At 45.6% G+C, this 23989-nt stretch overlaps 2 protein-coding genes across 29 annotated transcripts; one reads left to right on the plus strand and one right to left on the minus strand.

Moving 5' to 3' along the window:
• The first annotated feature begins 693 nt into the window (after window positions 1–693).
• On the plus strand, window positions 694–20130 carry mapk8ip3 (mitogen-activated protein kinase 8 interacting protein 3). Of its 28 annotated transcripts, none has more exons than XM_040191141.2 (34): window positions 694–1738; window positions 4933–5053; window positions 5634–5704; window positions 6001–6092; window positions 6610–6633; window positions 7487–7541; window positions 8272–8503; window positions 8652–8754; window positions 9068–9186; window positions 9769–9780; window positions 10404–10421; window positions 11301–11358; window positions 11540–11692; window positions 12258–12315; window positions 12481–12632; window positions 12750–12806; window positions 12911–13081; window positions 13603–13762; window positions 14161–14211; window positions 14489–14578; window positions 14930–15085; window positions 15200–15365; window positions 15575–15775; window positions 15855–16038; window positions 16115–16228; window positions 16378–16458; window positions 16572–16639; window positions 16800–16948; window positions 17035–17206; window positions 17314–17427; window positions 17734–17772; window positions 18169–18333; window positions 18543–18689; window positions 18797–20130. In XM_040191141.2, the coding sequence occupies exons 1-34, from the start codon at window positions 1433–1435 to the stop codon at window positions 18919–18921; spliced, it is 3984 nt and encodes a 1327-aa protein (XP_040047075.2). In that variant the 5' UTR covers window positions 694–1432; the 3' UTR covers window positions 18922–20130. The 28 variants fall into 28 exon arrangements, with proteins under 28 accessions (XP_040047075.2, XP_040047076.2, XP_040047079.2 ...); XM_040191142.2 differs by having other exon boundaries at window positions 7490–7541; XM_040191145.2 differs by having other exon boundaries at window positions 7490–7541; window positions 13636–13762.
• On the minus strand, window positions 18795–23785 carry nme3 (NME/NM23 nucleoside diphosphate kinase 3). Its single transcript, XM_040191152.2, has 5 exons — window positions 23589–23785; window positions 22816–22946; window positions 22581–22682; window positions 22231–22343; window positions 18795–21091 (listed from the first exon to the last, which is right to left on the minus strand). Exons 1-5 carry the CDS (start codon window positions 23632–23634, stop codon window positions 20974–20976), a joined length of 510 nt encoding a protein of 169 aa, XP_040047086.2. The 5' UTR covers window positions 23635–23785; the 3' UTR covers window positions 18795–20973.
• Between the last annotated feature and the right edge of the window lie 204 nt (window positions 23786–23989).

Here is a 23989-nt window from a genome sequence, read left to right on the forward strand (position 1 = left end):
ACATGAACCAAATTAAATTTAGTAATTTGACATAAAAATGGGGGAAGGAATCATGTTAGCTAGAGCCTTGAACAAATTGGTTGAGTGTTTAGGGAGATCACAGTTTATTGAGTTGTATTTTTGGTGTTCATTTGTCTTTTACGTACATTAATACGGATGCAACATATCAAGATAATGAGGTTGAGCTCTGTATTGGAAATTGGGATGTAAATAGGATGTTGTTCTTTTTGGGTGGTTGTTGACAGTATATTTATTTTTATTGATATGTGCAAAAAGAGAGAATGTCTAATTTCATTAACACATTATATTTCTAGTGCCTATAGGACAATTTGGTTTGATAAATTACCTCACTAAGAATAGAGCGATGTTTAGGGATCATGACAACAAAAAGTATTTTTTTAGACACTGTTGGGGGTCAAACCACAGATTCGTTGAGTCCTACCTGTCCCACTACATTACAAATAGTTTTAACAACTAGTTATTTATCCACTGCAGACATGGAATACATTATATAACTTTTTAAACCAGACTTTTAACGCGTTGAGTGGAGTGTGCGCCTTAGATATATAGTGAGGGGAAAAGCTAATTTAAAGCAGCTAATTTACATCGTTCGTTTGTAGCTTTACTTTGAAAATCTCTAAAACAACTTCCGCTATAGTCCGCCTGACTTGACGCGCTGAGTCCACCGGGTTCAATGCAGACGGTGTGACGTCAGCCAGGGTCGGTCAGCTGGCTCCTCCATCTGAGCAGCAGCGAGAGCCTCTCCCATAGGGAGACATCACCATCAACGCCCGAGCCCGGCCCGCTGCGAGGGGGATCCAACACGGAGGAGACGACATAGTGGCGGATCGGGCGTCGCCGGGGGATCGGGAGCGTTAGATAATTTATGTAGCTATTTATTCATTCATTTATTTATTTATTTATTTCCGCTGCCAGCAATGGCCGGGGTCCACGGCTGCAGCTGCTGAAAGGCAGGTGCAGAATCCTCGACGAAGGCATTTGTCGTTCCTCGGCATGGGCCCAACTAGGGCCGGACCGCCGGCAGGCCCGCTCCACGCCCACTAGTCCCCGGATCGGACGCTCTCTGCGGGGGTTGGGGGGGGGCTGGGCCGCGCGTGGAGGCGATACAGCGGGCTGGGTGGTGGAGGCGTGGGGGGGGGGGGGGGGGGGGGGGGTAGGCTCGTTCCATCAAAATATTAGAGGCAGTGATTTCAAGGTTAACCACGGCAACAGTTACCGCTCAGTGAATCTGTTGCCACGGCAACATGGCATAGGCTAATTCATTTCTTTATTCGATCAAAGACCCCTCGTTGGATGCGCTGAGCGGAACCCAGAGACGGTCTCGCCTCGACGGGCCTGAAAAAAAGAAAAACACAAACAGCTTAGCTCAGCCTCCTCATCTGGAAAAGAGAAGCCGGCTCCAGCTGCCAAGATGATGGAGCTGCAGATAGACGAGGTGGTCTACCAGGACGACTACGGCTCCGGCTCCGTCATGTCCGAGCGGGTGTCCGGCTTGGCCAACAGCATCTACCGGGAGTTCGAGCGGCTGATCCGCAGCTACGACGAGGAGGTGGTGAAGGAGCTCATGCCGCTGGTGGTCAACGTGCTGGAGAACCTGGACGGGGTGCTGACCGAGAACCAGGAGCACGAAGTGGAGCTGGAGCTGCTGAAGGAGGACAACGAGCAGCTCATCACGCAGTACGAGCGCGAGAAGGCGCTGAGGAAGCAGGCGGAGGAGGTGAGTCAGTCCCGATGGGCCGTTGGCCCGCATCACCACATCCACCCCGTCGGAACTGAGATGGTCCACCGGACATGTGACTCGGGTTAAGGCCTGAGGGTGAGCTTATTTTTAGTCTCAGTGCACTGTTGACACATTTTCAACACTGTCCTATATCAGGCTGTTAAGATACCGTTTCTGTAGCAGAACTAAAGTAACACATCAAATACATATTACTTACTTTGTAAAGATGCATTTATTACATTACAAAGTAAATGCAATATGATATAACAAATGATTAGACCACTCATTCTCTTTAGAATATGTTATAAGTGCTCAGCAAGTGTCAGAACCTCAGTTGTCAGAAAGGTAAGAACATAAAACAAGAACGTCCTGCACTTTTTATCCTTGATATGCATTCAAAGCATTAGCAGTGAGATGTTTGCATTATACGGCCACTCGTGTTGCTTTAAGAGATGAATACTGCTGAGTAAATACAGTATGTGTCTGTCCGCTATCCTACCACAGAAGATGCAAGTAAATGTTACTCAAAGATCTTATGCAATTCTACTTCCTTTTTTAATAGTTAGTGTTCAGTCCAAACTGTCATAGAAATATATTTATACATCTGAATAACAGCATTTTAATCACTTTATAACTGCTCCTAACTGGACCTGTACGTTTTTAAAATATGGTTTTACCGTCAATCCTACTTCTGTTACTAATGCTACCAAAACCATTATTACTGTTGACATTGTTTCCACCACTGCAAATGTCAATGCTAACTAACAACAGCTACAATATGTACGTCTCTTGTTTTACAACTTGGTGCTTGATGTTCTGCCCAGTTAAATGGTCGAATGCAAATACTTATGACAACACAAAGTAAGTAAACGGTCGTGTTCACACAGTGTGTAAAGTGACAGCACGCAGCTTCGACGGACAAAGAGTCGGACTCTTAGTGGGTGTTTACACATGAAAACTCAAACAAAAAAGTTGACATCGATATGCAGCTGTTATTTTTATCATATTATTATTATTTTACCGACTAAACTCCACCTCCAACAAATCTTATTTATCTTTCCTGCCCAGCGTTGCAGGCGCTTTGGGACCGGCGTGCATCATAAAGCAACTTTAAGCCTCGTCCCATTAACAGAGAGCTGCAGCATGTCACTGTCAGCCCTGCTAGTATCGGCTTAACTCAGCTTGTAGTCTTCTCCCTCCTCTGCTCCATCCTCTGCTCCATCCTCTCCTCCATCCTCTCCTCCATCCTCTCCTCTCCCACTCTGTCAGTTATCTAGAGAGGACCTGCTCGTTCATGTTACGATTTTAGCACATAGAAGCTTGTTTTAATGTTGTGATTTCTTTTTAAAAGGTAAGAGTTTGAGCTGAATGGACTTTAATTGATATATCCAAATGGAAAGTCAAAGTGCCTATAAAGTAGAAGGGAAAAAAGGAATTTACTGTAAAACAATTGGATATAGAAGCAACCGATTCACGCGTCTGGCTATCAGAGTAGAGAAATGGGGGATGGGATGACCTGCGATGGGTGGGGAATCATAGGAAATCAATAGTGCACACGGCGCACTGGGGGAGCGCGGCACGGTCAGTTGATTTGTATTTATTAGGAGCAGAAACGGAAAACAATAAAAAGGGAAACAGAGAAGTGGACTCGGGTTCAGAAAGCTGTAGAATAAATAGGCGACACAAAGAAAAGCCAGTGTGAGAGAGAGTCTCAGAGTCTGAGGAAAACAATAACACACCCTCTCGCAAGACACCGGGAGCAGCGAGCATAAAGCGGCTCAGATTACAGGGTTATTAGGCTCGAGCTGATGGTAAACAAAGCTCAGCTTCTGCGCATGGAGCCTTCGGCAACATATCCAGGATTCCACTTTCTAAAGCGAGGTTCAGCCATTTGGTGGGATCTTTTTTTCGGTCTCGTCCTGCGTCCGCCAATCACTTTTTATCAATATGGCTTCTTGTCCAGTGCGATCAGAGTAAAATATCACTCATCTCTGATTATGCCTTATTGCCTTCTCTCTTAATGGGATTTGCTTTAATGGGTTGTAATTGCAAAACAGATTTTTTTTCAGCTTCAATTTCGTGGCCTGCAGATTCGAAATGGTGGCAAATGCAAGTGCGCTCTTGACATTTATCCTGAGAACTTATATATGATATGATACATATATGATGAGAAAATGACAGAAGCCGAAGGGACTAATTGGTTAATTTTCCTGCTGAAATTCACTCTGCATACAACAATCAAGTAGGGATTGTTGTTCTCCCCCGGTGCTACACAGATTAATCGGGTCTTGTATCATGCTGAAGGTCATTATGTTGAAGCTCTTTTGTGTGGTGGATATCTGCAGCATTTCCCTGGTTCCTGTCTCACTGCAGCCAGAGGATTAGAGTATTAAGACTTTGTGGACTTGCTACACTGAAAAAAGGACGTCATTGTGAACAGCTTTGAATTAAAAAAAATAAATAGCAGAAGCAGACGGTATGACGTGCAGACGTGTTTCCTCAGTTACTGAGCTAGAGGCAAAGGCTTTAAATGTAACCTCTCATCCAAACACGTACACTCAGTCTCTGACTCATGCATTTAGTCTCTGACTCATGTACTTTGTATTTGACTCAGGCAGTTAGTTTTTGACTTATACATTTAGTTTCTGACTCATGTACTTTGTATTTGACTCATACATTTAGTCTCTGACTCATGTACTTTGTATTTGACTAATGCATTTAGTCTCTGACTCATACACTTTGTATTTGACTCATACGTTTAGTCTCTGACTCATGTACTTTGTATTTGACTCATACATTTAGTATTTGACTCATACACTTTCTATTTGACTCATACATTTAGTCTCTGACTCATGTACTTTGTATTTGACTCATACATTTAGTCTTTGACTCATACACTTTGTATTTGACTTATACATTTAGTCTCTGACTCATGTACTTTGTATTTGACTCATACATTTAGTCTTTGACTCATACATTTAGTCTTTGACTCATACACTTTGTATTTTACTCATACATTTAGTCTTTGACTCATGCACTTAGTTTGTCTAAGTCATTCTGTGAGGTGATCGCTGCTTTGAACAATTTCACAAATAAATAAAATGCTGCGTATTGACCAGAAGCATCGTCATGTAATCTGAGTTTGTAGATATTTTTGTGTAAACGCCAGATTTCTGTTCTTGTGTCATCAGAAATTCATTGAATTCGAGGATGCGTTGGAAGCTGAGAAGAAGGACTTGCAGGTCCAGGTGGAGTTTCTGGAGCTGCAGGGGAAACAGCAGGAGCTCAAGACCAAGAACTACTCGGACCAGAGTGAGTGGACAGACATCCTCCTTCCTACAAAACCCTGGGATATTACTGCAGCTCCTGTGGCTGCTCGATGGGCGTTCCTGGTAGAGCTAAAACCATCACACCAGGACAGATACACTAAGAACATCCATCAAACATAACTTTAGATATGCAGGCACAGGTTGGAACTGACATCCAGTTGGGCCCGAAAAATAAAAAGTCAAACCATGTGGGATTGGCGTTGAGTCTAGTACTTAAGGCCTAGTCCCATTAGCTGGACATTAGCTCAGTGCTGAAAGGTTTTTTTTTAATTCATTTGTGTTAATTGCTCAGCAGCTCTTAAAGCTGTTTTTTTAAGTTATGACACCATTGTTCATTTGAAATACCTAATCAGTACTGCCGTACAGATTTTATGGGGTGTGTTTTTTATTTTTCTTAGACAACTGCCTTTTATTTTTTTTATTTTTCTGTCCGGAGTTCAGCGGCGAAATATTTAAATAATTTAATATGGGCAAACATGATTGAAAGGATTTAGAGTTTTATAACTATCGGAGTCCGTCTTGGTGTTTCCCCGTCGTTAAAATGTTCTCTCTGCGTCTCCCAGTCACCCGGTTGGAGGAGCGAGAGTCGGACATGAAGAAAGAGTACAACGCTCTGCACCAGCGCCACACCGAGGTCAGCGCTTCTGTTTGTGTTCACGTCATATTTTAACAGCAAAATATTGTTATTGTCTGTATTGTCTCTATGAACATGAAGCTGTGATGATAATCAAAGAAATTATAATAAACATCCGACTATATCTGATGTACATATACTGTATATTGTATGTTTGTGATCCCCCATTTAATTCATTATGTATTGTAGTTAAATAATTTTAATCTTCTTAAATGCAACTCTTTTACCCACCAGTCCGGAACATTTCTCATGCTTTTCCATCCTTAAACAATTCCCTCCACTTCTGTTCATCACAGATGATCCAGACGTACGTCGAACACATAGAGCGGTCCAAAATGCAGCAAGCAGGGAGCAACAGCCAATCAGAAACCCCCGGCTGTGGACGAACGTGAGTCCATTTAACGTGTGTTGGTGTGAAAAGATTGTTCGTGTATCTTTTTCCTTTTTAAAATGTTCACTCATCGTTGTGTTGCTGATGTTCTATGTTTCGTCCTGAGTCTACATTCATGCTCAAACATGCTCATTGTGTGTTGATGCTGCCATTTGTCTGTCACGAGCCACGACGAACAGCTGCCACTTTTCACCCTTTGAAAAAGAAGAGAGGAAACCATGAGCCCTAAAAAAGAGGGTTTGGAGTTTTAGGAGATGAGTCCTGAATATTAATTAAGCTCAAAGTAAAGAGAGGTGCGGCGTACGGTGCAGCTTCTGTAGCAGAGCCACAGTGTTCTGTGCATCATAAAGACTGATTAGATATACAATCAACATTTATGATTATCTGGAGTTTTAAATCAAATAAGACTGTGTGTGAGCGAATGATTCTATGTGTTCTCATGTGTCGTGGCACGTTCTCTAATCACGGTCTGTCTGTCTTGCTGGCTTGCTCTCTGTTGCTGCTGTTTGCACAGTCAACGCCACACATGGAGGAAAAGGTAAATCCAATATGGTCCCACATCTGCCCCAACATCTCCCCCCTTGCCTCCCCCCTATGAACCGGTCCGCTTCACACTTAATATGTGACTTCAGATTTGCCCCTCCTCATATTTTTTCCTCACCACAAGAAATATTTATTCAGCTTTGTCATTTGATGCTTGTGACAACAATTTATTAATGGGGTTGTATCAATAATGTTCCATTCTAATAACAAATAATGCTATGGGAAATGGGTCAGAGGTCATGTTAAGCATCAATAGAATTCTCCAGTTTTCTGCTCTTCCTCCCTCATGGCTGCAAGTCCGTCCGTCCGTCCTTCCGTCTGCTCTGCTTGTTTCATCTGTCATACTTCTGCCGTTAAATGTATTTATATTAAGCAATCAAGAACGAGTCAGATTCATATACAGCTCTACTATTTTATTTTCTGATAAAAATATCTGCATTACACAAAGAGTTGAAATTTAAGCTGCACATGTGAAGGTTCGTAAAACAGCAAATCTGAGTAGGAAACAGTGATTTGCAAACATGCACACACAGCTTCAGGTAGTTTTGTTTCACAACCAACGAACTGCACGTAGTTAATCAGCTTTACAGGAGCTTCTTGTATCGTTCATTTATAGAAATGCATTTAGATGTTGTTTGTACGTCCAGACAGACATCGCTGAACCCATCGAACTCCATAAACAGAACAAGTTTATGCTGGAAAAGCTGTCCAGGTTTTTCTGCGCCTTGAATCAAACGCATGAAAACCTTCGGCCTCGGACAATAACAAGTTAAAAAAAAAAGGAAAGATTAATAAACAACAATTGGTGTCACGTTAATCTCCACCCTTCTCTGTGTGTCCCGGGCCAGCAGCAAAGCGGATCGCCCTCCTTCATTGAGCCTGTACCCCAGCGGCGAGGGCATGGTACGTGGGGGTCTCGGGGGGGCTAAGATGATGCCCGGGAAAGACATCTGGCAGGTCAGCGAGCTCGGACGGTCTACCTTCTGCTCAGCCCATCAGGTGTGACAGACAGCGGCCGTGTCCTCCTACACGACCCCAGCCTGGGGAGTGGAAAGGGGAGGGGCCGGGCCTTACTGCTGCCCCTCCCCTTAGCCACGCCCCCACGGATCACCTCCCCTCCCACCCCTGCTTGTGTCACTTTTGAGGAAACAGTTTTGTTCACATCACTCGGACAAAAAGTCTTATTGGTTTGTTCTATATGTTCACTCAAGCAATTTTATGGTCCATTTTATTTAATTTTACCGGCTGTGTCTTGATGTTTTAGTCCTTAAAATAAAAGTAAAGTAATTTACTTGAAAATGAATTCAGAACTCAGACTTGAGAGATTAATTTCCCTAAAAAAATGGCCACAAAAAACAACTAAATTGTTTTTATTCCTGAGTTTCAGCATCAAGAAATCCCTGACGCGTTATGTATGAAGACCACAGGTCATTCATGATGACATGGCTTTGAAATATTTAAATGAATTGTACCATAAAACCATCGAGCTGCTTACAAGAAAGTCGTCGTTGACCCTTACTGGTGTTGGTGAAGGGTGTCACAGTGTCATGCAGTAGGTGTTACTGCCTTCACTACATAAAGCTCATAACACTGTTTGTCTTCTGCTCCCATGTCATCGTCTCCAACCCCCCAGGAGGACGGATCAGAGTCCGACTCTGTGGCGGCGACACCCAGCAGCACGGGAAGCAAGTCCAACACGCCCACCTCCTCCGTCCCCTCCGCCACTGTCACCCCCATCAACGAGGGCTTCCTGCCGCAATCCGAGTTTGACGCGATGCGCGCCGGGAACCGCAGGAAAAGTGCCAAGAGGCTCAGCCGGAATATGGAGGTGCAGGTTTCCCAGGAAACCAGGAACGTCAGCATCGGTAAGGGAGCGTTACCAAATGGGCTTTCAGACTGAAACAGTGATTCCCTTTCTGAGTATCCGAGTAATGCAAAGTAAAGCAAATAATATCATCCACAACAGTCCTAAAAGTATAAAAGCTGTGTTGTGTTTCTTGCATGTTTTTCCAGGTATGGGAAGCAGCGACGAGTGGTCAGAGTTTCAGGAGATCATTGATTCCACACCTGAGCTGGACATGTGCGTGGACCCCCGACTGTACGGAGGAGGCAACAGGTAGAAATGCAAATACCAAATAGTGAACATCGTCGCTCTATTTATTCCTCGTTGAAGTGTGACTGTTGTTGTGGTTTTTAGTGGCATTGAATTTTGAAAAAAGTTAATCTTTGAAAATCTCCCAGGCGACAAATGTTCAGGACTCCTCAAACATGTCTGATATTTTGAATGAATAGAAAAAGGTTTACAGTTGTATCCATACTGCTGTGTTCATATGTGCACGTTTTGTTGTGAGGACCAAATGCCGTAACTTAAAAGTACGAGTTTATTTGTTGTTTCGCAGATGTCTCATGACGCATACCGTGTGTTTCAGCCCCTCACAGGGCATAGTGAACGAGGCCTTCGGCATCAACACCGACTCTCTCTACCACGAGATCAAAGACGCCAAGTCGGACATCATTGGAGATGTAGACGCAGGCGCCGAGCTGCTGGGTACGAACGGGGCGTTGACTGCTAAAACGTCCGTTAGTTTAATCAGTTTGAACCTTAATCTCCTCTGACCCCTCTAGAGGTGATAACGTGAGACGTTACTCAGCCATCTCAGATTCAGTGTCCATCCTCGAGGGCGGGAAGCGAAGGCAGAATCACGCATCACGCCATCGGCTCCTGCTTTGCGTTGATTCGGGGGGGGGGGCGGGACCTGCGTGAATGTGAACGCATCTGACCTTTCACCTTGCATGGTGCCGCGCCGCAGCCCATCTCTGAGTCACATCATGAAAAAACAAAAACATCTGGCTGCACGCCAAACCCCAGCTGCCCATTCATGCAGTTACTTTGATTATTTATTTTCTTTCTTTATTTTATTGCACATTAAATGCTGATAAAACCGAGTTGATTTTATTGTTTCTCGGATGTTTCGCTCATTCATTTATCGTACATGTGATGTTGTGGTGGATTTAGTTTGTCGTGTTTTATGGGTTGTTTTGGTTTTAGATTGACCTTCTTGTCCATCTGATAACTTCTCACCCGTTTCTTTCTCCCCTTTTTATGTGCTTCTGCTGGTGACACCCATAGGGGAGTTCTCAGGTGTGTATCTGAACACGCAGTGGTTGGTATATATACATTTTTATTTTGTCAACCCGTTATAACCAGTGTCTACAAACTTATAAATGGGCTCATAGCTGCTATTTCATTACTAGAATGATATTTATTCATGGCTCGGTGGAGCAATTTGAGATATGTAGATGAGATTCCTTTACAGCTTTTTTGTTTTATTTTAAAGTCACTGTGAAATAATTGAAGTATTTTAGCGATTGTCACAAACTACTATCAGTTTGCGTTTCTTAGATTTTGTAAAAACGCTTACACATTACATCCCATTGGTTTAGAGACGTGCACCCAGCTTCACCTTCAAGGAAGCGCATCATTTAACGGAGGCAGGATGCTCCTAAAAAGCCTGTTTCACTGGGACTTTAATCTGATGGTATTTGATAAGGGCAGCTGTTGGGTCGCAGACGTTCCCTCTTGTTCCAGTTTGGGGGCCAAACAGCAGCCTTTGTGTTTTTTAGCCCAGCCGCCCTTCTTCAAGTCCACAATATATAACTGCTTATTAGCATCTTGTCTCTTCCATTCTTGTCCTTCTCTCTTACCTCTCTGATCTGTGGCCTCTCCTCTTCATCTCCCCTCCCTTCTTCTTCTTTTGCCTCCAGTTCGTGATGATTTCTTCGGTAAGGCGCTTTATGCCGATATCTATACGCTCATGGTCACATTTGCTTGTTGTGTCGTTCCCTGGCCTCCAGGGTTTTTTTTGTATGGCTTGGTAATCACATTTTGTGCCACTTGTGCATCTCACGTACCTAATGTTTAGATATCTGTGCTAATCAGCTGCTCATTTAGAATTAGAAGACTCTTTTATGAGATTGGGACACTGAAAGAGAAAGATGCAGAAAACTGTCTTGGCTTTTTCTTTAGTTCTTTTTTTGTCATTTCCAAATCTTTCTCTGAGTTGAAATATCTGCTTAAAGTTTGTGTGCTTGGCTTCTGTTGCACAGTGCTTGCTGCTTGCACGTTCACTTTATAATTTAGTTCCAGCAACGATTAAAATAATAATAAGGATTTGATATCAAAGTCACCAGGTGTGCACTCATGGAACTGGGTAAAGCTTTGATCAAATGACATGATATATTTTGAGTGGAAGAATTGTCGTGGTTGTATTACACCTAAAGGTGATAAACTACTAAAACTTGAAATTGTACCCAAAGATTCTCTGTGTGGACTGTCTGAAAAGAGTCAGATGAATAGGAAAAATAACTTGAGTGTATGGTCGTTGTTCTCCCAATATTTACCACCAAACTGTTCTTTTTTCAAACCCAATTTAGCTTCCCTGTTAATATGAGCGCTTCGATCAACAATGTGTCAATTCATTTTCATTTCATTTATAAACTTTTGGCTTTGGTGGAGGTTTAATTTGCTCCTCAAAGGACAAAAAGCAGTGTTGCCATGATAAAAACTGGGAAATGCATTTTACTTATCAACCAATGGATTTGTTTTGGATGTTTTGTTTTTGCGTGTGAGGATTAACGGAGATGTGAACGTGACTATTTCAGGGATGGGCAAGGAGGTGGAGAACCTGCTGACGGAGAACAAACAGCTCCTGGAGACCAAGTAAGATGAAGCGTGTGTTTTCTGTGTTAGCGTTAATCCTTTAAACATTTTTCCCTTTCAGATGTTTCTCCTGCATACTGAAAGGTTTGATCGTGATGTTTAATTATCTGCATTTCTTCTGGATTCAGACGATTCAGTCAGCTTCTTACTTCCTTTCTCTCTCTGCACTTTGCTCGAACAGAAATGCTCTCAACATTGTGAAAAATGACCTTATTGCCAAAGTGGACGAGCTGTCGGGGGATCAGGAGGTGCTGAGGGAGGAGGTGGAGGCCCTCAGGCAATCCAAGAACAAGGTGGACGCCAGAGTCAAAGAGCTGGAGGAAGAACTCAAGAGGTGAAAACGTTGACTTCGAGCCAAAAGGAGAACACTGTCATAATGTCACTTTTCCTTCCGTCTTTAGCTTCACTTGTTTAATCAATCGTCAATACTTTTGCATTTTAACAATTTTTTTTTAGCTTTTAGCACACATTTGCCTGCAGTTCAAATATACTTCTTAAACTCTTCTAAAACCAGTTTGCGTTTGAGATCGGAGCGAAAGGTTTCATAGATCTTGTGAATGTTGTAAATTGTTAAAATTCTCCCGTATTCAGTCGCAAATCTCACGGTACGTTAGAGACGCCTTCGAAAGGTTTAAGCCAGACAGGAAATGCATGGCAACACATTTTGGACAGAAGGAAACTTGAGAGGATCAAACCATGTGTGTGACTTTCCCCTTCTTTCAAACAATTACCAAGAAACGGGCTGCTACGCTTGTTTCCTTTTTATATTATGTCATTCAGCCATTTTTCAGAAATGCAGCTCAGGACTTGCGACATCAACTCATTGCTGCACGACCACAAGTTCCACAGCCAGAGAGAAGAGATGCGATGTGTGTAACTGTGTTGCTTCTGGGCTGCAGGCTGAGAGCAGAGGCTCTCGGGATGTCCCGGGACTCCAAGGATGAAGGAGGTGATGATGTGAGTGAAAAATGGCTCGTCCCCCTCATATACATTGAGTTTTTTGGTCTGGTTGATGTGCGAAAAAAAGTAATTTAATACATTAAAACATGACACAACTACTGTCGGAATACTGCACAAGTCACATCTTGTGCACGACTGAACAAATCGCTCCTGCGTGGCCAGTTTTCGTCCCCCATGCAGGACGGCGACATGACGATGACGCAGCGGCGGCGGTTCACCCGGGTGGAGATGGCCCGCGTGCTGATGGAGAGGAATCAGTACAAAGAGAGGCTGATGGAGCTGCAGGAGGCCGTGCGGTGGACGGAGATGATCAGGTAGACGGAAGCTTATCTTTAAAGCTCGCATTAAGCCACATGCTCATATGTGTATTTTAGTGAGCTGATTTTCCGGTCTGTTCTTGTTTTGACCCTCTCACCTCTCTTCCCTCTCAGGGCGTCCAGGGAGAATCCTCAAATCTCAGAGAAAAAGAAGTCCACCATCTGGCAATTGTGAGATTTTACTCAAGCACAAGTTCCACTGGTACGCTGAATGAATGAACTGCTTGATCCTCAAAAAGCGAAACCTCTCTTCCCCCCCCCCCTCCGTCCACCAGCTTTGCGCGTCTCTTCAGCACGTCGTCCAGCCCTCCGCCCGTGAAGCGGCCGTACTACAGCGTCAACATCCACTACAAGTCGCCCTCCCCCGCCGGCTTCTCCCAGCGACGTAGCCACACCATGTGTCAGATCTCCACCTCCAACCGCACGCTGGAGTTCTTCCCCGAAGAGTGAGCGCCCGCCGGCTACTTACCTCACCGCACCTACGCAAGCTCGCTGGCTTTGTTGCGGCCTGGAGATCAGGGAGCTTCCAGCACGCTCGCCATTACTTTAGGAAATGTTGTGACTATTGATGTTGAGTTAAAGGCTTTTTTGGCTGTTGATGGAAGATAAGAGAAGGTCTTTTGGTAGAAGTTGCAAAGTTGCACATGGAACACTCATTTTTAAGAGAAAACAAGCTGACCTTCAACGTGATAAAAACATTTCTTTTACCTAAATATTTCCATTGTACGGCTGGATGTCGAATATCTCAAGTTGTTCTTCACCTCTCACATAAACACAGACGCACGAATACACACCGCTCACACAGACGTAGATAACTGCTCTTGCTTTGTTTCATTTCTCTCCTCCTCCTCTTCTCTTCGCTGCTGGCTGGCCAGGCTGCTAACGCTTCGCTGTTTTCTCTCTCTTCTCCTCCCCTCCTCTTCTCCCCTGCTTCCCTCCTCCTCTTCCTCCCCCCCGTTGCTTCCAGACTGGCCAGTAACAGTGTTGCGTCTCTCCTCAGCGACTCGGCACTGTTGGCCCGCCGAGAGCAGCGGCGCGAGCAGTACCGGCAGGTCCGCGAGCACATGCGCCGCGATGATGGCATCATGCAGGCCTGCGGCTGGAGCGTGCCATCCCGCTTCAAACCGGTACACACACACACACACACACGCAGACACACAAACCCGTCCTACATGGGCAGCGACCTCCCTGGAACTCCACATGCACAACAAAGACACACTAATTAGTCTGTATGAGAACGTTAAGTTACTGACAGACAGTTTGAGAAACTATTATGATTTCGAGCTTTTGAAATGATGAAATAATGTGGGTGTGTATGTGTCTTCATGAGGTATTCATGTTTGATTTTGGATTGAGTCTATAAAATGTGTGTTTTATTGACTATAAAACAAATATTTTTATTTTAAATGAAACCAGCCCCTGTGTGAACAGAGGAAAACACGCGTTTACTCAGCTTCCTTCCAGTCATAAACATGATTTCATTGAGTGTTGGTAGGCGAGTGGCTTTAACTGCGCTCTCCCACAGCCCGGCGGTCAGACCGACAGCGCTCAGGAATCTCCGCTGAAGAGGCCACAGGCGAGTGAGACCGACACTGAACCTTCATGCACCTCCACCGCTTCGCTTCCCTCGCTTTTACCTTCCCGAAAACATATCCAGCAACAAGACAAGAATAAACCTGAATGAACAGTGGCAGCTAACTACATTTCTTGGAACATTGTTTTGTGTACTTTTGTTATTTCTGGTGACGACATGTCATCCCATCAAGTTATTTTCAACATTATCAAACGTGGTTTCATCATGGGGACAGTGTAATTCACCCTACTGACATCTTATCACCTCCTCCTGTTCTTAGACCACTGTGGAGAAAGAGGACAACCGCATGAAGAATGTCCCGGTGCCAGTGTACTGTCGTCCTCTGGTAGAGAAGGACCCCAACAGGAAGGTGAGGCCCTCAGAGGACGTGAACCAACATCGCTCTGCTCTAAGATGTGCTTCAATCGTCAGGTCCCTTGAATGTTTTGAAGAATGGTTCATGTGATGTTTGGGGCCAGAAGGATTTTAAGTTTAAAACGTGTAACTAAAATCCTGATTTGTGATTAAACAACTAGTATGGAAGCCGATCGTTAAATTACATCTGTGGCCAGGACCGTAAGTAATGAAACTGTTGGAGTTCGGGACAAACATCTCAGAGAGGCATGGAAGAAGAAGCATGGTCCTGGTTGCTGACCCAAAATGTGTTCGGGTGACACTTCCATCTCAATGTGTGTGTGTATCTGTGTGTGTGTGTGTGTAGTTGTGGTGTGCAGCGGGGGTGGACCTGACGGGGTGGAGGGCCACCGGCCAGGAGTTGGTGCCGGCCAAAGCACCGTTGGGCGGCAGCGACCCGCTGCACGCCGAGGAGAACGGAGCCGGCAAGAAGAGCAGCCACAGCTCGCCGGAGAAGAGGAAGGTATCAAAACACAGGCTTCAGAAAGATGAAGAGCGTTTTTTTAAATGTCCCTTATAGTTAATCACAATGTGATGAAACCCTGCTTCCTCCTCTCCGCCCCCTCCGCCCGCCCAGTCAAAGGAGCTGCAGGAGACGGACGCCATGAACAGTCGAGTGTGGATCCTCACCAGCACCCACTCGGCCAGCAAGGTGGTCATCATCGACGCCAACCAGCCGGGCTCACTGGTCGACCAGTTCAACGTCTGCAACGCTCACGTGCTCTGCATCTCCAGCGTTCCAGGTGAGAGGGAACCTTGTTGTTATCAACACGCCCCTACTGGTCTGTCCAGAGCTGTTTGGAAAATGCAAATGAGCACAGCCTATTTGTCAATATTTTAAGCAACTTTTCAGCTGAGAAATTGGAGTGTGTGTGTGCGTGTGAATGCGTTTGTGTGTGTGTGTGTGTGTGTGTGTGTGTGTGTGTGTGTGTATGTGTGTGTTTGTATCCAGCTGCCAGCGAGAGCGACTACCCAGCGGGAGAGATCGTGTTGGACCCGGGTGACGGAGGAGCAGGAGGTGGAGGCGACGACGCCGGCAGTGTGGAGGGCATGTTGGCCGGCATCACTCTCGTCGGCTGCGCCACCAACTGCAGCGTTGCCCGTAGCAACTGCTCCTCGCGCACGGACACGCCCATACTGGACAAAGGACAAGGTGGGATGATCCCCCCGCGATCGTAAAAGGTGTCAGGTTAACCAGTTGGTTCATTCGTGTGAACGGCGGTTTGCTTCAGCTCCCAGTGCTCCCATCATGAACGGGAAGATCCACCCGGCCCAGTCGGCCGAGGAGGCCACGGAGGCCACCGAGGTGCCCGAGTCCACGGCCAGCAACGCAGAGCTGAGATCTGGGCCCCCGGGACCCTTCACGGAGCACGTGTTCACCGACCCCCAGGCTCGTCTACCGGACGCCTCCGACAGGTGGGCGCCAAGCGTTTAAATGCGTTGTCCTTCTCTGACTGGAAGAGATAATCCAGCATGCCGTCCGTCCACACAGAAGTCAGTCCAAAGAGGAAACATCTCAGCCTGCGGAGTCGGAGGACGGAGGTGAAGAGAGCAAGAACTACACCAGCGTGGCCCCCACCATGTGGCTCGGCGCCCAGAACGGCTGGTGAGTCGCACAAAAATCCCACATTACAACCATTTCCTTCCCAACATTTTCACTGTTACGTTTCGCTGGAATCAGATGACTCTCTTTGTATCTCCATCCAAGTAGCACATGTATGCAGTTTGGTTTTCTTGCCTCTGTTCTCCCTCAAGGCTCTACGTCCACTCGGCAGTTGGAAACTGGAAGAAGTGCCTCCACTCCATCAAGCTCAAAGACTCGGTGCTCAGCCTGGTGTAAGTGGTGCTGACAGTTAGACTTCACAACGGTCCTCGAACGTTGCGTAGTTTGGTCCGTGTGAGTCCGTGTGAACTCCTGTAACTGCAGCAGCCTCCTTTCTCGACCGCAGACACGTGAAAGGCCGCGTGCTGGTTGCCCTCGCCGACGGGACGCTCGCCATATTCCACAGATCAGAGGGTGAGCTGCTATTTACTATTTAGACTGAAATCCCAAAAGATGTGTTTCCGCTCATCATCTCTTTGCTGCTTCACTGATCGGCAGTGACGTTGTTTGTTGTGCTTTGTGTTGACATGATTACAACTCGTAACTGTTAACGATCATTTTCAACTTTCAACAGATGGCCAGTGGGATTTGTCCAACTACCACCTCATGGACCTCGGTCGGCCCCACCACTCCATCCGCTGCATGGCTGTCGTGCATGACAAGGTTTGGTGCGGCTACAAGAACAAGATCCACGTCATCCAGCCCAAGAGCATGCAGATCGAGGTGAGTTAACGCCCCCGCTGAGAAATGAGACCCACATTAACGCACGAGCCCACCCCACTCAACGCGCGCGTTCACGGGCTGCGCAGAAGTCCTTCGACGCCCACCCTCGCAGGGAGAGTCAGGTGCGGCAGCTGGCGTGGATCGGTGACGGTGTCTGGGTGTCGATCCGGCTGGACTCCACCCTGCGACTCTACCACGCGCACACGCACCAGCACCTGCAGGACGTGGACATCGAGCCCTACGTCAGCAAGATGCTGGGTGAGACTCGGGTCTCTTCAGAGAGAGAGAGTTTACTGCCGAACGCGTGTTTTTGTTCTCACGCGCCTTCTCTGTTCTCCGTTCTTCCCTCTGGTTGTGAATCACAGGCACCGGCAAGCTGGGCTTCTCTTTCGTGAGAATTACCGCTCTGCTGATTGGTGGGAATCGTCTGTGGGTGGGAACTGGAAACGGCGTGATCATCTCCATCCCACTGACCGAGAGTGAGTCCCATTGAAGCGGCGTGCGTCCTGTGTTGAATCTCAATCGCGGCGCCACCACGTGGTCACCTAACAGGGTTCCGTGTAGAGAACGTTGTTCTCCTGGTTTCCTGATCGCATCGTGAGGCAGCTAAACGGACCACGTTGCGGCGACAGACTTCTCCCTCTTCGCTTCTTTCCGGCCTCCTCTTTCACAGACGTTCTTAGTCTTAACTGTTACTGTCCTCTTTCTCCTCTGCTACCCCCCCCCACAACCCCCACCCCCCTTCCTCCGCCTACCTTCTCCACCTCTGCCTTCGCCTTCTGTAGCAGTGGTCCTTCACCGGGGACAGCTCCTTGGTTTGAGGGGTAAGTGGGAGCCCCGCCCCCCCTGCTGACGTTGTGATTTACCTTCAACCCCCCCATGTCCCCTGCTTCAGTGTCTGCACTACAGATTACATTGGATATTAGGCCCTAAAACAGGCGGCAAATGATTCTTGTTGTTTTGACTTTTTACCGGATGTATGTGAGCGGGGCTGCTACTCATCGGTTGCTTTGCATGTTATTATTTATCCATTGCATGGACAATATGTGCTTCTTTTTTTTTGTATTATAATATTTCTTCTCATTTTCAGTTGATCTGGGGAAATATTTGGATTTTGTGGGGCTTTTTTTGTTTGTTTTACTTGTATCTTCCGCACATGATTTACTATTAAAAACGGCTGGTTGCTTAGTTTTTTCCCTCCTGGGTTCTTTACCCCTCAGCCAACAAGGTGTCTCCCACGTCGTCCAGTGGAGTGATCCATGTGTACGGGGACGACGGCTCTGAGAAGAGCACCGGCAGCTTCATCCCTTACTGCTCCATGGCACAAGCCCAGCTCTGTTTCCATGGACACCGCGATGCCGTCAAGTTCTTTGTGTCTGTACCCGGTGAGCAGAGTCTGTACCTGTCTGTGTCGGCCAATGTGGCCACGTTCACTAAAAGGCTTTTGTTTGTGTCATGCTGTGTCACGTTTTTCTTTCTTTTTTTCTGGTTTTGTTCTGTCAGTTACTCACAAACGTCTGTCTGCTTAAAATAACGAAGCAATGACGTTTGGTTTTCAAATCCTTACCTGACCCCTTTTTTTCCTGTGTGACAGGCAACGTTCTGGCCACGTTGAACGGCAGCGTGCTGGACAGTCCGTCGGAGGGTCAGGGGTCAACCGCGCCCCAGGAGACGGAGGCCCAGAGCGTTCACAACGTGTTGGTGCTGAGTGGAGGGGAGGGCTACATCGACTTCCGTATAGGTGAGAGGTCACAGCACACAAACCTCATGCCACACACACACACACACACGTTTGCGTTATTCAATTGATTTAATTCAATCAATTTTCTGTCCCCTTGTCCTCCTCAGGAGACGGAGAGGACGATGAGACGGAGGAAGGAGACAGCGGTGGAACCTCGCAGGTCAAACCCGCGTTGTGTAAAGCCGAGCGAAGCCATATCATCGTCTGGCAGGTGTCTTACATACCCGAGTGACCCCTGGATCTGCTGTAACACCCGCTCATCTCCTTAACGAAATCCCTTCCTGCCCCCCAAAAAAGCTTCCAGCCAGCCAAACCTTGTAATTATCCCTGGTCCTGTAAAAGTTCCCCCATGGCTCTGAAAACGACCCCTCAAAGCCGCGCACTGACCCGTGTAACTATTACGTCCCCCCCCGCCCCGTCACCGTGTAACTTTAACGCCTTGTACCTCCTCCGATGTAGTATCTGCCTGCCATCCTGTTCCTGTCCCACCCGGGGCCTTGTAACTATCTTCATGAAGCCTTGTAACCCGGCCTCATAACTACCTCCCTCCTCTGTATCGCTCTTATATTCACACTGTATCTCCTCCTCTATTTACCTGGATTGTCCTGCATCTGCCCCAGAGTTACTCCTCTTCTTCCTCCACTTAAGTTTGTCAGCTGTGAAGCCTCCACTTCCTCTTGTTGCGAAGCCCAGGGCCGCATCATTATCGTACCATAACTAAAAAAAAAAAACTAAAGAAAGGAAAGGAAGGTACAGAAATATGAATAAAAACGCAGACTTGCATTCCCACCTGGAATCAGATTTCTTGTTCTAACCACCAATCAGAAAGCCTTGATTGATAACGCCATCGTATGTTCAAGTGGGTTTTCGGGGGATGAGGCGTTTACAGGCCGGCAGGCTTCGACGGCGTGTGAGAGGGAGGACAGATGGAGACGGCGTACGGAAGTCCTGTTTTGGCTTTAACGTTCTAGCGTACAGCAAACGCGCTCGGATCACATTTTACAACAACAGCATGGAAGGTCCAAATTTAATTTCAAGACAAAAGTTTGGGCCCTTTTTTTGGCTGTTACCCTAAAATATTTTGCATCCAATCTTGCCTATTTAAAGGGGCTCGATCAATGACTTTCTACCCGGATTAAAGAAAACCCCTCGTGAGGACGAGACGACAGACAGGAATCATCTGGCGACTGATGTGAATCAAAGAGTCAGGCGCACAGCTGGAAAAGCAGTCAAAGGGGTGTTTTTGTTTGACCTGTCGGGGGTCTCATCCGACAACATGTAAAGCAGATGATGAGCAGTGATGTGTTGTCATTGTGTGTACAGGGATTATTGTAAAGGTCCAGAGACACTGAAGCCCATCCTCTCTGTTCAGTGTGACTTTCATGCATTGATCTCTTATTTGTGTGGATTAAATATTAAACATATTTGTGTGCTGACGAAACGTAGTTGATGTGTGAATTACTTCACGAAACAAACGTACCTGAGTCAACATAAAGGGATTCCGCGCCAGATTTATTGGTTTTGATACAATTCATACAGCATCTTAGGATTTCAGAAAAGCACAGATGTGACCTAAGCAGCTATTGGTAAAATTACAATTTTATACAACAAAATATATTAGTCTATTTAATTCAAGGCAGTTTGTTCTTAATTTGGAAAAACGAGCCTGACAACGAAACCTTCTACCTTTTACATTCAAGTATTCTCATGTCAAGTGATCTGAACAGAATTCAATTTAAAAGCACAGTACACTGAAACGTGTGTGTGGAAAGGCAAAAAATGTGTTGGTTGATTGCTGTTAATTGTTCTCTTTGGAAGAGCTAATACAGGAGAAACATTTTTATTTGGATGACTTTTCACTATAACAAATATGAGTTTATTCACCCGGGACGAAGAAAAAACACACACTGAGGTGCTCAACAATTCGGCTGCTGTGTAACTTAAAACACTTTGCATCAGCTGCTTGTTTCTGTAGAAATGAACCTTCATGGTTTAAATACAGCCATTCCCTGATAGGTGAAACCTCAAACATTATGAACGACATACATATTAAAAACTACAAACCCAAGCATCCGGACTATACAAAGAATGGAATAAAAACCGTAACAGAAGCACACTGTTACGCATGAAGTTATTGCTCACTTAGAGACAAAACTCACCTCAGAAAGGTAGAGAGAGATGCATGATGGGAAGCGCTTACATGTTCTGAGGGTGAGATCCATCCAGTGCTGACACAACCCGCGGTCTGGCTGCAGGTCGGAGGTCACACGGGTCGTGCAGGCGCTCAGCTGTAGATCCAGTGGCTGCTGCTGTCCTCCCAGCAGTGAAGCTCGTTCTGTTTGAACCACAGAGAGATTTCTTTCCGCGCGCTCTGCACCGAGTCGCTGCCGTGGATCACGTTCCTGCCACGCGCAGCCAGAACGAAAACATATTCACAACATCAACCTTTTGATTCATATTTTACACGAGGGATTTGAATACTGTTTGTTACTATTAGTAATAAGCACAGTACATGCAAAACTACTCGTCCCTCCCTCACTGAGAGCAAAACACTCGACTAGGTCTCAACTCTTCGCTGTCCTTGCGCCGAAATGGTGGAACGAGCTCTCTGAAGACACCAGGACCGCAGAGAGCCTTCACATCTTCCGCCGCAAACTAAAGACACACCTCTTCAGACTCTACCTCGACTAAAGACTAACAAATTGTAGCACTTAAATTGTACTTGTAACGTCACTCATCTATAGCAAATTGTAAATTGGCTTATTTGAGGAAATTGCACTTTCTTGTTTCTTGTTCTCCTGAGTTTGTACCCTATGGTTGAATGCACTTATTGTACGTCGCTTTGGATAAAAGCGTCAGCTAAATGACATGTAATAAGCTTTTTAGGACTTTTACTATAACTATTATTATATAGAATCCTTTTATTATTATCTATAATATTATAATTAGATTTATTTTCATGACGGTTTCTGACATACTGTACTTCTTTTCTTTTAACATAATATATATTAACTTTTTTGGCATGCAATGAGATTACTTTTTAATGACCGTTTTAAATTCTATAAATTATAGGTAAGATTCAACATACATTACTATGATTATTTTAGAAATATTATATATATAATATAATACTATGGTAATTTTCATTACTTTTTAATATACCATACTATGACATTAGACAAACTATACTCTTTTTTTGGTAGCATATACCACGCCATTTATTTTATAACATTTTTAAGACAAACTGAATTTTAATGACAACCACTAAGCACAACTTGATCAATCAAAACCAGAATTCCTTGAAGAGAGATAGAAGGTATTCAATACAAACTGGTAGCATTAAAGGAAAAGGGTGCCGGTTTCTGCCTGTTTCAAAAGTGTCTGTTTTTCACACACTCCCGTTGCCCAGCGGGACACTTAAAAATGATGCACCCACACTTTTGGTCACAACTATTTTTCCTAGTGTGACCAGTAAAAATACCTCCTGTAACTAAGGCCTCACATTTTCCTTCAGGGAAGGAGAAGCGTCATGTGATCGTACCTGCCCACCTCCACGCAGAAATCCCCCCGGATGGTTCCAGGCAGCGAGGCGGCAGGGTCCGTCTCTCCCAACATCTTACGTGCGGTCTTGACGACGTCAGAACCTTCCCACACCTGAACAAAGACACGCACATGAGCTGATGGGACAAGCATGTAAAACTGCTCATTCAAAATGAGCTGCTTTTATTTCATCTTTTCATCCCGAGGACCATCTAACGGCTGCTGAGTTCCTACTTTTCACTGTACGCCATGACCTATTACGCAAGTTATTAGCAAAAGCAAACCCCCTCTGAGTATTTCAACGCCTCTAATATCGTGTGGACGCGTGAATAATGTGCAGGAGAATCTCACCATTGCTACCATCGGTCCAGAGCTCATGTAGCTCATCAGATCCCGGAAGAAGGGCTTGCTCCTCAGGTCCCAGTAGTGTTCCCTCAGTAGATCCTCAGATGCCTGAGGACACACGCAAAAAGAGAGAACACAATTAATTAATTATATTAACAGTGTTCATTTTATTTGGATCATGGATGAAAGTAGTTTTGAAGTAGTGGCTCAAGAGAAGATAAAAGTCCTTCATCCCAATTACCTGCACCAGCTTGAGGCCGACCAGTTTGAACCCTCTCTTCTCAAAGCGCCGCATGATTTCTCCCACCAGTTTCCGCTGGACGCCATCCGGCTTCACGGCAACAAAGGTGCGCTCATTCACACCCGTCCAGCCTAGGATCAGAAATACACACGATATAACACATTCATTTATCAACATCTAATCTGTGTTGAAAGACACACAACTCCCACGTCAGCAGCACATGCACAAGATCAGCTTAACAAAGACTAGAAGCATCTAGTTCAAGGAGTGATTATTAGATTAAATTTTCCCCTCAGGTTTTATCAGTCGTCCCTCGCCCTCCTTGCTTGTATAACTTCAGAGATAAGAACATTATGTCTGATGAAGCTTACTTTGATAACACTAATCCTCTCACTATCGCAGCCTAGAACGCGTCTCCATAACGTAGATTTAATAAACAATTAGTTCAAAGACACCGAGCTCCTCCTGACGCCCGGTTAACTTCGCAGCTTCTTTTTGCGAGCACAGCCTGTTCTGTTCACCTGTTAAAGCGTAACACCGGTGTTACGCTTTAACAGGCGAACCTTTTAAACTGCAACTCCGGTGTTACGGTTCAACAGGCGAACCTTTTAAACTGCAACTCCGGTGTTACGGTTAAACAGGCCACGCTGATAAAAAACGTACCACCGGTGAGGTGACGTCATCATCTCCAGCTCACGCCGAGTGGAAACTGTGGAAGTCAAAGTAAACAAATGGCGAATGGCGCGACAAGTATCGACGGACTTTGCACCAACCTGGCTGGAAGACGTATGAAAGTATGGACAGAATCAGGCAGATCATTGTGACGCCGCTGGACGGGAAGAGCGACGCACTGCGAGGAGGAAGGGATGAAGATTTACGCACGCACGCGCGTTTTGGAATGCTTCCCAGTGCGCGTGCACGTGGCGTCGTGGCGCTCACCGTCAGTTGGGATCCATTTCCGCCGGGATTTATTTAGGATTATTTGTGTTCAATAATAGATCCAATGGTAATGTTAAATAATGTCAAATAGTGGACGTCCTCACTATAGAGCCAGATAAATTTGTTTTAATGTCTGCATAACCTCAGAGGTTATTTTACAGATTTCTGTGATATTCAGATATTCCTGTGATATAATTATATGGAGACATTAATCAGATTATTACACATCTGATAA

Source organism: Gasterosteus aculeatus, chromosome 11, assembly GCF_964276395.1.
Source record: "Gasterosteus aculeatus chromosome 11, fGasAcu3.hap1.1, whole genome shotgun sequence".
Classification (NCBI taxonomy): Eukaryota; Metazoa; Chordata; class Actinopteri; order Perciformes; family Gasterosteidae; genus Gasterosteus; species Gasterosteus aculeatus.

Excerpts from the sequence above, each read along its gene's own strand:
- mapk8ip3 (XM_040191128.2), top strand. The coding sequence starts at position 1,433 with ATGATGGAGCTGCAGATAGACGAGGTGGTCTACCAGGACGACTACGGC. Across the intron at positions 5,054-5,633 it reads CAAGAACTACTCGGACCAGA|TCACCCGGTTGGAGGAGCGA; the intron begins GTGAGTGGACAG and ends TGCGTCTCCCAG. Across the intron at positions 16,039-16,114 it reads CTACCGGACGCCTCCGACAG|AAGTCAGTCCAAAGAGGAAA; the intron begins GTGGGCGCCAAG and ends CCGTCCACACAG.
- nme3 (XM_040191152.2), bottom strand. The coding sequence starts at position 23,634 with ATGATCTGCCTGATTCTGTCCATACTTTCATACGTCTTCCAGCCAG. Across the intron at positions 22,344-22,580 it reads CTGGACCGATGGTAGCAATG|GTGTGGGAAGGTTCTGACGT; the intron begins GTGAGATTCTCC and ends GTCTTTGTTCAG. Across the intron at positions 21,092-22,230 it reads TTCTGCGTGGAGGTGGGCAG|GAACGTGATCCACGGCAGCG; the intron begins GTACGATCACAT and ends TGCGCGTGGCAG.